Source organism: Canis lupus, chromosome 1 (assembly GCF_011100685.1).
Source record: "Canis lupus familiaris isolate Mischka breed German Shepherd chromosome 1, alternate assembly UU_Cfam_GSD_1.0, whole genome shotgun sequence".
Lineage (NCBI taxonomy): Eukaryota > Metazoa > Chordata > Mammalia > Carnivora > Canidae > Canis > Canis lupus.
Genome location: NC_049222.1, coordinates 75,227,563 through 75,241,629, shown reverse-complemented (window position 1 = coordinate 75,241,629; position 14,067 = coordinate 75,227,563). Strand labels below are relative to the sequence as shown.

At 43.0% G+C, this 14,067-nt stretch overlaps 1 protein-coding gene across 8 annotated transcripts in view; it reads left to right on the top strand.

Annotated features, from left to right (window-relative positions):
* NTRK2 (neurotrophic receptor tyrosine kinase 2) overlaps positions 1 to 14,067 on the top strand; it is a 327,349-nt gene that overhangs the window by 120,935 nt on the left and 192,347 nt on the right. Inside the window, exon 12 of one of the 8 annotated variants that reach the window (XM_038526955.1) lies at positions 7,204 to 12,342. The exons of the other annotated variants lie outside the window; for them this stretch is intronic. Coding sequence (XP_038382883.1) covers positions 7,204 to 7,241 — 38 coding nt within the window. The 3' untranslated portion in view covers positions 7,242 to 12,342. Of the gene's footprint in view, positions 1 to 7,203; positions 12,343 to 14,067 lie in introns of those variants that run through there. 8 annotated transcript variants of the gene reach the window in all.

Here is a 14,067-nt window from a genome sequence, read left to right as displayed (position 1 = left end):
TCTTGTAAGGGAGGTGCAGAGCCACCGCTGTGGCACCAAATCCTGAGGGTTCCAACTGACGAGGAGGCAATTTTGGATGGTGAATCCTGGTTTTGGTGGTGTGAATAGACTGATACTCTTTCAGACTGTTGAGCAGTTCTGGGATATTCCCTGAGAACCCTTGCTAGGGGGCAGGATTATCTTTGGTTAGGTATGCTCTTACAGGGTCCAATATGTGACTTTAAATTTGGTTTTACAAAGAAGTGTCAAGTAAGATCCCTGGTTAATGGCAGGATGAATCTTCTTTCAAACCCAACATTGCTCCTCTTGGAGCTCTTTGTTCTGGCAGGGTAACTGAGATGATGGAAGTTGTTCTGCCAATGGTGTACTAGGGAAAAGTTTGGGTGAAAAGCCTCCTTCCTGCTCCATAATATGTGTTTGTCTCTGAGTTTGTGCCTCCACTTCTCTGGAGACAAGACTGAGGCCAGATAAATATCTCTGAAGCTCTCTGTGTGGAGGAGCAGATCTGGCCTGGGCAGGACCTTGGGCAGTGGGAAGTAATGTTATTGCATGCGGGCAGGGGACAGGGAGGAGGAGGTGACGAGACAGCAACACACAGGAGAGAAGAGGCAACCATCTCAGAGCTGGGGAGTAACCACATAAGCCAGATTCCTTGCAAAGCAGGAGCTCTGGTCTCAGATCAGAACATGGACTTGGCACCTCCTCAGATGGCAGCCTACCTTCCAAGATGTCCATTACCAGACAGAACAAAGGCCTTCTGGATTTCCTGCTCTGGGGCAGGATTTGGTAACTCACCTGTATTGTAGTCACTTCCTGGGGATTATCAACCTCACCTCTCTTTGTTTTGCATTCTGGAAATACTTGGTGTTTAAGGTTTCATTATCTTGTGCCCTTGGTTCATTTAAACACAGATGAGATTTATAAGGTACCTCTGTTCAAGTGAAGATAATTTGTTTGATCTTCTCTCTGCTTAATTGGAACCATTAGTGGCTCTGACCTCCAGGCTTTGCAACACTAGGCAGAGACACTGCATATAAAAGGCCACCTGACTGTCGCTTTCTTAGCAAAGCATCCTAAATGTGAACAGTCTTCAGGCTTTGTTTCTGAAGTGCTACTTGGAGTGCCTAAATGGTGCTCCAGGACAGATTTTTTTTTAAAAAGATTATTTATTTGTTTATTCGGGAGAGACAGAGAGAGAGAAGCAGAGACATAGGCAGAGGGAGAAGCAGGCTCCCTGCGGGAAGCCCAATACAGGATTTGATCCCAGGACCCCAGGATCATGACATGAGCTGAAGGCAGCCGCTCAACCCTTGAGCCACCCAGGTGCCCCTCCAGGACAGATTTGATGATTGCTTGCTCTCCTCCTTTGTGGGTCAGCTTCACCTTGGACCTGCACCCTCAGTCCTGCTCTGTGACTCTCTGACCTCTCTTCGCACTCTCGAATAACTATGGCCACACCCTTTACATGCTTGAGGTCTCCCACATGCCTTGACAGCCAACTACTTTTGCTTGAAGTCCTTCTCCTCTTCCTGCTCCTCCTCTTTCCATCCCCCGATTTGGTTTCACCATTACCACCACCACCACCACCATCATCATCATCATCATCATCATCGGGCAGACTTTGGCTGACCCATGGCACTTATTTCCTCTTGCTTGTTTTATGCATAATTTATTTTTCTAGAAATGTATTTGTGGTCTACATGTCGTGGTTCCAGCCACACTTGAGCAGAGCCAAGCAACTTTCACTGTGTATGCTTGCATTTCTTGCAAGTTTCATGTCGTGAGGTTGGTTAAGTTATAGGTTTTAGGCCATTTGTATTTTATTTGGACATGGTAGGCTCTAGTACTCTGGGCATCATAGACTCAGAAGAATGGCTGGCTAGAGGATTTTGGCAAAAACAAATCTAGACACAAATCTGTATTAGCAGCAGTGAGCACATGGTCTTCTATGATGAGATTTATAATGCCATGCCCATGTGTACTGAATGTTTGAGTCATTGGCAAGCCTCTCTGGTCTGAGGATTGCGGAACAATGTCTTTAAGAAGATGTCATTTTATGTTACAAAGAGCTACCCTATAGATTTTGCAATAATATATACTTATTGAAGTGAGCCAGAAGGCTAGACACACCCCAAAGGAGAACAATAGATTGATTTGGGTTTCTCAGTGTGATTGTAGTGAAAGCCTTAATCTTAATGCACCTCAAACCACAAACTCAATCTTTTTTTTTTTAATTTTTCCTATTCTACTTGTAGCATTTTTAGGTGATTCCACAGATAGGAGCCACATCATCAATCTTTCTGGATCTGCTCCCATCCTATGTGAAGTCCCTGACATGGGAGCAGTTGAGCCCTTGGACACTTGTCATCAGGCTCTGCTGATCAGACCACATTCTCCTTAGAATCATTGAATTTTAATTGTGCAATAGCTTTGGCTTTCCTTACACATTCGAGCTTTGCCAAGAACTTTGTGTTTCCTGCTTTAACTTGCGGCTCATAAGTAAACTTCATTTTATAAAGTCAAACCAGAGCTTTAAAAGCCTCACTGACCATCCTCAGCTATTTATTTTTAGTCGTTCATCTTTAGCTAACAAATGGACAACAGTTTTCTTTGTCCAACGCCCACGGTGGTTTTGATCATCGCAAGTATTAGAATAAACTAAGTCTAGCACCTTTTCCCCAGGAGCTTAAAATGCTTCGGGAAGAATGCACTGGGTGTCCACGTGTCTAACTGTAACCTTCAATATACTTCTAAGCAAATACGTGATTTTTTGCAGGAAGCTTTGGAGTAAGTTGAGTAACCCAGTTACCAGTGAGAAACAGTAGATCCTACCTTGCATTGTACAATTCACTCTCTACCATTTTGGTTCTGTTACCAAGTACCTCAAAGTTCTTCAATACAGCTCAAAATTTAGACATCACTATTCTGAAACTCAAGATGCACTCAGCCCTTGGTATCATGCAAGGCATTGTTGGCACAGAAGATGGGTAGGCGTGTTCTCTCTGCCCTCCTGTGGCCTATAGTCTGGCATGTAGGGAAGTAGATAGAACAGAAGTACAAGTTTAAAATAAAAGTTTAAAAAGGTACAAAGGTAGGCTATGTGAATGAATGGGATAGAATGTCATAGAGGTTAAGAGGCTGGTCAAATAAATGCTCATAGAAATGGCTTTTGCCTGGATCGTCAAGAATGGTCAAGGCTTCTATAAGGAGAGCATGTTTGGTGGAAGGAGATCTTAGGGCAAGAGATGGCATGTGGACAAAGCACATCCCCAGGAAGGGAAAGAGGTGTCTGAAGGATGGTAATACAGCTTCTGGAATGAGCACAAAGAAGAAAGCCCCAGGACCTGGCTTATGTGTTGGCACATTTCCGCTATGGGTACACAGGTGATGCCTCTGTAAAAGATAGACTGGTGGCCAAGAGATTCTGAGTTTAGATTTCAGCTGCCTCACTCCATTCTTGGGTGACCTTGAACACATCACATTGCCCATGCGGGTTGAGTGAATCACCTATAAACTAGAAAAAGCAAATGACAAGGGATGGTTGGTGTAACAACCAATATATATTAAGTGCTCCACAAATGTTAAATCGGGACAATGGATGTTTAAGCCCCAGTGCTGAAATAAAGCGGGACTGCACCCAGCTCAAGTCTAAATTGTGATGGAAAGCTCTTCGCACCCACTGTGTTCTAAGCATCTAGTGTTAGGAGAACATAGGAGTTTATCCTTTGATATTACCTAGTGGACATTTTCCGGAAGGTTCAAGAAACATTTGCTCTGCTCTCCGATGAAGGTGAGCCGCTCTGCTGGTACCCTGGCCACCACCCGGTCTCCAGAGTGGCACCATGCCATGCGGTCACCCAAGTTGGCAGTTCGCTACTTGAATTCTCCAAATGAGATAGGATTTGCTTTTTTAGACAAACAGCTGTGTCTTTTTCCCGTTCCTTTCGCTTCTTTTCCACTCAGCAGTTTTCCTTTCTGCTGCAGATAAATTGCTGCTAATTTAAATGTACTGCAGATCCTTGCCATTTTATGGTTGATTGCTTCTGAGTTATAGGAGGGAAATGTGTGCACGCTTGAATGTAAATAAATCTAAATGGATCGGAAGCCAGTGGTAAAGAAAGCACAGTGCTTCACTGACCTTCACCTTCCCCACCCTGTCCATCCCTTTGAAGAGGTCAACGAGCAAATCCAAAATCAGCAAGCTGCAGAGACGGAGTTTCAAGACACATCCTGGGTTTCTCTCTGCTTTCGACCTTGCATCACATTTCTGACAGCACCTGCTTTATCCTGGTTCTTATTTAGATCAGCTAGTGCAAGCAGCAGCGGCAAAGTTTCCTCTCAAGTGTTTTTTCTGTTGTTGTTTTTTTGATAAAGGAGCCATTCTCACGATAACTACCATGCACCATCGGAATGCTGCAAATCCCTCAGAATGTCACATTGTCAAAATATCTATATTTCAGGCTCAGAAGCTAGACAGCTCGTTTGGCTGCTAAACCCTCAAGATGTTCAGCCATTTGTTGTGGTCTAAAAACTTTCCCCCTCACGAGGAGAAAATAATGATCTATTGTTTTATATCATTTTGGGGCCCCTTTCTTGAGCTTCTTGTAACCCGAGTGGGCCAAAGCCATGAGACCCTGGTAGCTAAATAGGGGTGCTGATCAACTTTTCCTGCCAACTCCTTAGAAATCTGAAGCACCGGATATATTTCCTGATACAAGTAGTCAAGTCTTGACATCAGACTGGTTTTTCAGTATCTGGTGGCCTATCTTTAGTGTGTCAGTCAACTGACTGTGAAGATCAGGTGTCTCAGAGAGGGGTCTGACCCACCTTCCTTGAGGTGGGAGGTGGCAGGAGTAGCAATGTGAATGCAGACACTACACGTGGCTTATCATTGCAACAGGCTGGCTTTCCCCCACAAGGAAGACATCGCGTGTGCTATTCTGGTGGCTTTACTCCCCTCATGGCATGGGTGTGTGGCCCTGAGGTAGGGTTTTTGGAGAAGGATGCATCACCAAGAGGCAAAGCAGAAGGACGTTGAAGAGGGGCATTTGACATCAGTTGAAGTAGGGGCGGGTGCAGTTGCAGCCTGAATGAATGGCGGTCCAAAGAGCTGCCATCTAGCAAAGCAAATTGTTTCCCAACTGTAACAACGAGCTTGGGTGGGCCTCAGGAGAGGAGAGTGGCAAATAGAAGCAAAGGAATTGTGGCTGGGGGCCTGCTGTAAACACTCTGACATGAGTAAACTTTAAAGAGTCCCTGTGCCATAAACCCTTTGGAAGGAAATAAAGCTCACTTTAACAGCTTAATCTGTTGTTATTCTTATTATTTTAAAATCCAGTGCTTTTCAAAATGGAATATTCAGAGAAAGTAGTATATTGAATCAACAGATCTTTTGATTTGGGGATGATGTCTTCTACTTATATCACCAAGTTCCTCCTGTGTTTATTGGCAAGCTTGAGACTCTTGTATTAATCTTGTTGTTTCAGTGGGAGGGAAATTGAGACCCACCCTCTTAGAACCTGAAGATGTTTGGTTAGTTCTAAGTGTCACAACGTGGCTCATGTTAGCCTGGAGTATGAACTTCTAGAAAGAGACCAAAGTCAGAAATGAAGGAGTCTTAATGGGCATCACTGTGTGCTTCCTGAATTCTCAGTGCTTTGTGGGTGATTAAATCCATGAGCAATGTTTGGCGTCGGTACCGAGTGCTTTTCCTGAGACTTGGAAGGGTGGGAGAGAAAAGAGCCATGGAAATTAAGTTCCATAGACTCTTTTAGTGTGGTTGTAAATGATGATACAGATTGGTGGTGGTAATTTCAGCTCTGGAGGCAGATGACACCAGCACTTGGCAGACCAGACACCAGGTTGAGGAAGATCCAGAGTCTGGAGGGTTGGGTTTCAAAGTGCCTTCTGAAGCTGAACCTGAAAACGTTTTGGGAGTTTCTAGCAAGACGTCATCTGTTTGGTCACTTGGGGACCTGATGGAGATTCATACAGAATTATATGTAATGAGTCTCCTCTGTTCTTGCTGGGTTTCCTAGTGAAGTTGGAGGGATCTTGGCCTCCCTTCAGTGACAGGGTAGCTACAGAGTATAAGCTCTCGGTCAGAATCTGAGCTCTGTCCCATGCTTGTCGGGCTTCAGCAAGCTGCTTTGCTCACAGGACCTCAGTTTTCTCACCAGCAAAGTGGACACAATAATAGAACCTACCTTATAGGGTTATTGTGAATGTAAAAGGACTAATTTAGACAAAGACCTTAGAAGAAAGCCTGGCACCAAGTGGATTAGCTGTTATTCATTGCACAAGTGACATACTCATCTTTCTCTGTCTGCAGCAGTGTTAAGTATTTGAGGTCAAGGAACTCCATTTTCTTTATTTTTGTGTCATCTACTGTAGTGTCTATTATTTAGTCACTGCTCAATTAATGTTTGCAGGATTAATTCATATTAAGTATTATATATGTTTTATATATTATGTACATAATATATACATATATTATATGTCATGTATTATATATGCAATATATATACATGCAAGATACCACATGTTGTATCATGTTATATAATAGATATTCCATCTATCTGTGTGCCTGTCATATATATATGGTACAACACTTAAATGAATTTAGGCAATGAATTATTTAATAATAGGATTCCTGAAAAAGAATCTAAATCTTTGTATGATCCAGTATTTCACAGTTAAAGCTAGCCAGTTCTTTGATCTGGTTGCTGAGTAATGAACCAGTTATTTTAGAAGTAATTTCACAAAATTAAGTGGGGAAGGAAAATCAGGATTTGGGTTAAGATTTGTTGTTGAGTTTTATTATTTTTCTCCTGTACATAAAAATTTTCCAGGGCTCATCTATATTGTACACAGATTTCTCCTCCTTAAATTAAGATGTTAACATCTGAGACTGTTGTGTGGAGCTGTGTGCAGAAATCCTTTGCATTTCTTTCTTGTATTTTCTGTGCCATGTAAAATCGGTTTTAAGTTTAAAACTAAGTGGCTTGATAATGAGATGCACATTTTTCTCCCAATTTCTGTTCTGTGATTATATATTCTTTTATGTTTTAAAGCATATTCCATGTTGTCTTGATTTTTTATTATTTATTATGTTCTTTTTAAAAGTGATTATACTTGTATGTTGATTTTCATTGATTTTTTTGTTTTGAGCATGACTTATGTTTTATTTTGTGTTTCTTTTAGGTTTTGTTTTGTTTCATAAGATCCCACTGGATGGGTAGCTGAAATAAAGAAAAAGACAGAGAAAGGGGCTGTGGTGCTTGTTGGTTGATGCTGCCTTGTAAGCTGGACTCTTGGGACGGGCATTGGCTTCTCCCAGGAGGTGCCGCTTAGTTGGGGTTTTCTGGCAGATGTGGGTGGTATTTGCAGGAGGTCCTGCATGAAGCCTGCGGCTGTTGTGAGCTGTGTTTGGGGCGCACTGCTGCTGCAGAGGCAGCTCGCAGGCAGCTAAGAAAATGCTCAAGAAAACATTTTAAATTCATGCTTCCCTCTTGTTCTTACAATTGCTCAAATACAAAATTGAAATGGGATTCCATTGGATTATGCTTCTCTTCTTAAAGGAGTGCTCCTTGACCATACTGGAAATGTATTGATTCTTATTGTTTCTGTTCATTAAAGGTGAACTGCAAAGTTACAAAAAAAAAAAAAAAAAAAAAAATCTAAGTTTAGGGACAGATACAAGAACACACTAAACAACCTAATCTCTATGTAACACATAGTTAGCAATGTTTTCTGTTGATGTTTAATGAAGACTGAATTTAGAAAGTCTCTCTTTTCCATCTGAAACACAGTGACTGAGAAAGTTAAGGGCATCACTGGGGGGACTTGGTGAGGCCATGGAGAGATTCTTTCCTTCCCTGGCAGTAAAGGTCCAGAGTCATGCAATCAATGCTAACGATTTTTCTAAAGTTTATTAGCCGTCAAAAAATAAAAGCAGCTCTGTGGTCGGGGGCTATAGATTTAGGTTAGGCGTAGTCAGTTTCAGAATAACTACAAGAGTGAAATAGACACATATGGTGCACATGTCCTTTTATTTGCCCCCTGCGATCCACCTGCTTTTTAGAAGTTTCCTAGTGAGAAGGCCGCAGTATCTCATGCTGTTCCCATGACAGAACTGCAGCTTTTCTACTCTGAAAAGGTCTGCGGGCAGAATGGCTGGCCTGCTGGGAGCAGGAGACCATATTCTAAGAAGGATAGTCCCCTACTACATACTACACTACTGCTGGTTTTCATGGGCAGGAAGGCTCTTCCTGACCCCAGCAGCATAGAGGTAATGAGTATGTGCTTTATCAGGCCCAGCCTCATTGGCGAGAGGGTAGCCTGGGAGCTACAGAATCCTGCATCCCTGCCTTAGTTCTGTCACAGACACCTGTTTCACTCACTCGGCCATCGCGGTGACCTTTGTATGCTTTGCTCAGCCTTTGCTAGGTTGGATCCCTGGCCTGCAGACAGGTTGGGCTGCCCTCGCCCCACCTCACCTCACCCCTTTCTTGTTAGGGGCACGGCAGAGCCAGGCCTGGAGCATTTCGCTTGAAAACAAGATCAGCCCTGGTGTTAAGGCATGCTCAGAGTGGCCACGGCTGGGTTGGAAACTTATTGACGTTTGAAAGAATTCTTTTTTGGGGGGAAATTGTTACTCAAGTTTTGCAGTTCAGCTTTAAGGATTTATAGATTTTTAACTAGTCCAACATGTTTGGAAACGTTGTTTTGCATCCCGTGTAACCAAGGCATTAATCTTAATAAACCAGGATCCATTTAGGCACCACTTGATAGAAAAGGATTACCCATGATGAATACTTTATACTGTATCTTTTACATTAGCCACTAAATATGTTATTGCTTGATACAGACATTTTACAGGGTCCTATGGATTACAGCATTTACCTTGGCTCCTCCGTACCCATGCCTCAGAGAGGGGCAGTTTCTCCCAAGCATACACAGGCTGCTTGTTCTCAAACGTTTTCTTTCCAAAGACACATTTGAGTGGGAGAGCAGCTGGCCCTTGGTGGGGGGTGGGGAGGGGGTCCGGAATATTCTCTGAATTCCCATTTTCTTGCTCACTGCTAAATGACAGTTCCTGTCACTACTTAGATTTTGATCTCTCCCAGAGTTGTTGATTTACAAAGAGGCCAGCTAATTGCAGAAATCTTGAACCCTGAAAGAAAGAGGAAATTCATGCTGAGAGCGGAGCAGAGGCTGTCAGTACACCAAGCATTCTTAAATATCGGCCATTCGGTACAAGTTTTTTTGTGGTTTTTTTTTTTTAAACCTTTTATATTTTATTCCATGGAACCAGAAAAAGGCAATGCATTGTTTAAGAACTATTTTATACATATCCCAGAGCCAAAAGGAAAAAAAAAAAAAAGAATATTTGTACTCAACAGCTAGAAGACTTGCAGGGTAGATTTTTGTTTTAAAACGGAGAGAAGTGGACAGATAAGGCAATTTAATATATCAAAGAGCAGTTGACATCTCCTAGGGAACGATGAAAACAGCAGGCTATTAGAAAATTATTTCATATGGTTCTTGTGTTCCTTGCTTTTCATTTTTCTTTAATCCCCAAAGACCACAGTCAGTGACATATTTTCTCATTTCTATCCTCTAGACCACCCTCTTTCATCCTTTGCTTTTTTATGTCCCTTACAAACAATCTTTTTACAGCTTCCTAATGACATGTATCATGTATTTTTTTTTTCAGCATTAGAAAAGGATAGGCAGCATTTTTGCTGAAATCAAGTCCATTGCCCCCCAACCAGGACCTGGCATTTCAGAGCCAGGCAGGTGCCCTTCGTCAAGGGCGTGTGCTGGGTGAGTGGACACCCACCCCTGCAGGCGGGCAGCCATCACCCAGCCTTGGCCAACTCCTGCCTCCCGGGAATGGGGCCCCAGTTTCCCAAATCTTCTGATTCTTTAAAAGAAACTTGAAACCTGGAATTTTTTTTTTTTTTTTATGTGAAATGTCCCTATTTTTAAAAAGTTGGCTCGGTTATTTTTAAAAACGTTATGTAGGCCAACAAAACATGTCTGTGGGTTGCCAGTTTGTTACTTTTGTCTTAAAGCAACATCATTGTTCTCTGTTTCCCTTTATCTTTCCTTCATAAACGCACTTCCTGGAATGGCCATGGAGAGCTTTCTTGCCATTGGGTTTGGCACCCTAGAGATCTGTGGCATGTCACTTACCTTTGGGGCACTCCTGTGACCTCCGTTACCTGGGGCCTTGGCCTCTGTCCCTGCCTGGGACTCTCCGATGGCACTGTTTTCCCTCCATCCCTGAGTGGCCCCACCTCTAAGTGGCCAGAGACAACCTAGCAAGTCCTTTCTCCTGTTTTGTCTGACGTGTCTGACTTTCACTAGTGTCCGTGTCGCCTGGCCTACTTGGGGTAGCCAGGTTCGATGGGAAAGCACACAGCCTGTCCAAGGGTCTTCATTGTACCTATGTGGCCACTGGTAAATGGAAAACAGGCTTGCCACCTCAAGAGGTGTGGGTCAGGCCCTGAGTCTTGAATGGGGTACCACTGAGACCCTCTGAGGCAGCTGAGACAGAGTAAGGAACGCCCACTGACGTCCCCGGAGCCACCGGTTTGAGGCCAGAAAAGATACCTCTCCTGACGGGAGAAAAGAATCCCCACATACTTTGGAGACAGTCAATTCCAGAGTTGTCACTTCTGGTCCCCCAGCCTGGGCCCATTTCATTTTTGACCTATTGAGTGTCCTTCTCCTCTGTGCCCTCTACTTTTGGAAAGAACACAGAGCACAGAGGGTATTGGCCTCTGCCTCCAACTTTTCCAGCAGTCCTGAAGGTCCCCCAGAGTAGTTAGGGCTCTAGGCTCTCCTTCAAATGGAGCAGAGGCCGTGACAGTTGGGCAGCCTGAGGAGCAGACAGCTCCAGGACAACAAGGCAAGAATTCAGCTCGCTGCCAGGTGCCGGAGCACACGTGATGATGCGCTCCTGCTTCATCTCTCCTCTATCTTTGCTCTTGATCTGCTTAAAATTCCCGACTTTTCTCTCTCTCTCTCTCTCTCTTTCTCTCTAGCCACCTAACCTGACTCCATGACAGACAGAGGGTTTGTTTCCATTTGCCTTTTTTGGTTGCTTTGCACATGCTTTTTTGTTGTTGTTCATCCAAAGTGGGGCCAAACAAGAATGGAGTGTGAACTACTGTCATGCACCGCGGAGCGGATGATGCACTCTTGCACTGTTCTCATACTTTCTGTCTAGAACTCCTCCCTGGCTTTCATCTATTCCCCTCACACAGCAGTAGATGCTTGTTTCATCTTGCCTTGTCCAGACCAGATGCAGAGGGACAGCCACTGGGAGACGGGGCTCCATCCAGCCATGAGGGCTGTGCCCTTCCTGTCAAGCCAAGGTCAGTGGGGTCCCCTGGGGTCCTGCAGACTGGACTCCAAGGAAACTGGGACAGAGACCGCCATTTCGTTAAGTGAATTCTGCTGTGTTCACACACCTGCAGTGCCCACAAGCAATGTCCGGTTTATTCAAGGGCACCTGGGAAGGTTAAGTACTCTCCCAGACAGGGCAAGAGTATAGTTTTCTGTGGGGTGCTGCCAGATGGAATTAAGTGAACAGAACTCCCAACCCAGAGAGTGACATGAAAACAGTTGTCACAGAAGGCAGCTTTCCACTCGGGTTAGTCCATTTCCTTGTTTCATCAGGGACAAGAGAACCTCCCGGCCATCTGATTCTGACGGTGAGCTCACTCTGGGTTTAATTCAGGCTAATATTGCAGTGGAGCCTTGGAATGGTCATTAGTGGACCACTCAAGATAGGTTGCTATTGGTTGTATCCAAAGTCTTAGTTTTCACGGAAAAGAAAATGTATGAGAGGCAAAGGAAGGAAGAGAGATTTTCTCCTTTATTTTTCTACTTATGAATGGAGCATAATCAAGTATAAAAGAGTAAGAGATTCTGTTCACAACGTGTAGGAATATCAAATCATCACGTTATATCCTTTAACTGTCTTACAAATTTATTTGCTAATTACACCTCAGTAAAGCTAGAAAGAAAGAAAAGGAAAAAAAAAAAAAACTAGCAAAAGATTCCAGAGAAAGACAAATCCTTGGGTTTCATTCACTTCCTGTTCAAATCCATTTGCTGTAATCCATAGGCAGTCTGTGAATCATAAGCATGCCCTGTTTTTCCCCATAATGTTCCAAGGTTTTAAAGTCATTTTTTCATGTTTCCTGTAAATAATGGATAATCATTTTTATTTTATTTTTAAGTGCTGTTTTAACAATGTGGATAGATCATAAATGTACTTGCTGAATTCATTCATTTTTTAACAAGCCAATAAAGTTTTATAATTCATCTCCATGTGTCTTGCATTCTGTGTAGGGCCTTGTATACCTCCCCTCCCTTCCTCAAACACATACCATCATCCCGTGTAGCATTGGCGGTGCTCAAGGTTAAAGGTGTCAGAGGGAAGAGTGTGAGAAACTTTATGGAGAGTTTTGGGGGAGTCCCAAACCCACTATAGATCCTGGAGTATATCTCTTCTCCCCCAAAAGGGACTTTTACAATTTCCATCAATGTGAAATACATTTATTGTTAACTGATTCTTGCATTGGATATGTTTTCATTGGCTAAAAAGCAATCCTAGAAAACAAACAAAAGTTTAAGGGAATTAAAAAAAAAAAAAAAAAACAACCAATAACCTACATTCTGTGGGAAAGTCCTTTGGTATTTTAAGAACTTGGAATGACCCAGGTCCTAGCAAGAGGGTACACTCAGTGCTCTGTTCCTCCATCCTAAGTGACTTTGTAGCCAAATAAACATGATGACTTGTGCTTTCATGGAAGAGAGACAGAGGAAGACAAGCAGGCATAGAGATAGGATGCCATCGAACTATGACCATTAACATGGTGTCCACACTTCACAGTCTTCTTGTCTCCATCCCCTAGGCTTGTCCTTTTTCATTTTTTCCTTTTAGAATAGGATCTAAGAGCAATCTCAGATTCATTTGAGCCTGCTTTCATCTTCATGGAACCATGAAAGGATTTTGCACCAAATTGGAGCCTAAGGACTGGAAAAACCAATCCAAAGGGGTCTGCTGTCTCATCAACCCAAGTATACTGACTTCTTCTAAGAGTCTGGTTGGTTCTGGTGACTTATACTTTTTCTAAATGCCCTCCTAAACAGGTTTCTTTGGCCATTTGGGGGTTGTGTAATAATTTGAGGTGGTGGGTACTGAACTCAGACTGTGCAGGCTGGAATCCCAGTTATATTTACAAGTTAATGACCTTGGGAAAGATATTTCATGGCTCCCTTCCTCATGAGATGACAATAATATTAATGGCACCTACCCACTGGGCTCTCATGAGAGTTTGATGAGACTGTGCATGTGGGGGGCACTTGGTGTTGCTAATAAAATACTTTGAAGGACTTGTGTATACACTCGTGCTTGAGAATTCCTCAGTAAATGCCCCAGAATCACAGACTCATTTTTACATATTGGCCATATGGTGATTGTGTGGGTGCAAATCATGGAGTCCAGTGGAAGGGAACTTCCCTCTCTGGGTCATTTTAGATGTGGCCCAGGCTGTGAAACTGTCTCAGGAGTTATAATGATTCCCCTCTTAGGTCCCTCACTCTGCCCAGGCAGTTCTTGCACATTGATTCTTTTCAGATTTGATATTGATAAAATGAGAGGGTAGAGTTTGTTTGGACCTATATTACAAAAGTTCAGTGAGTTTGAATGATACTCTATAGTTTGAGTATTCTGGAAGAAGAAGCATTGCAGGTCATATCCCGAATATGGTCTGCCTTCTTTTCTTCTCACTTTATTAATTATAAATTTTTGATCATTGGGAAGGGGTCTATATTATCATTAGCTTTTAAATCATCCATCTGAAAATCTTTGGCTATGAATAAAAATAAACGAATTGGCTGAGAGAGTGTGTGAAAGAAAAGACTTGTTTCAAGTTCCCTCAAGCCTTAGAAACAAGTATTTGCAGGCAATGAGCTACAAATAACTAGATTATTCTTTTCTACTTCCTGAGGTAGTTTCTCATAATAGCTGTAGTAGGCAATGCA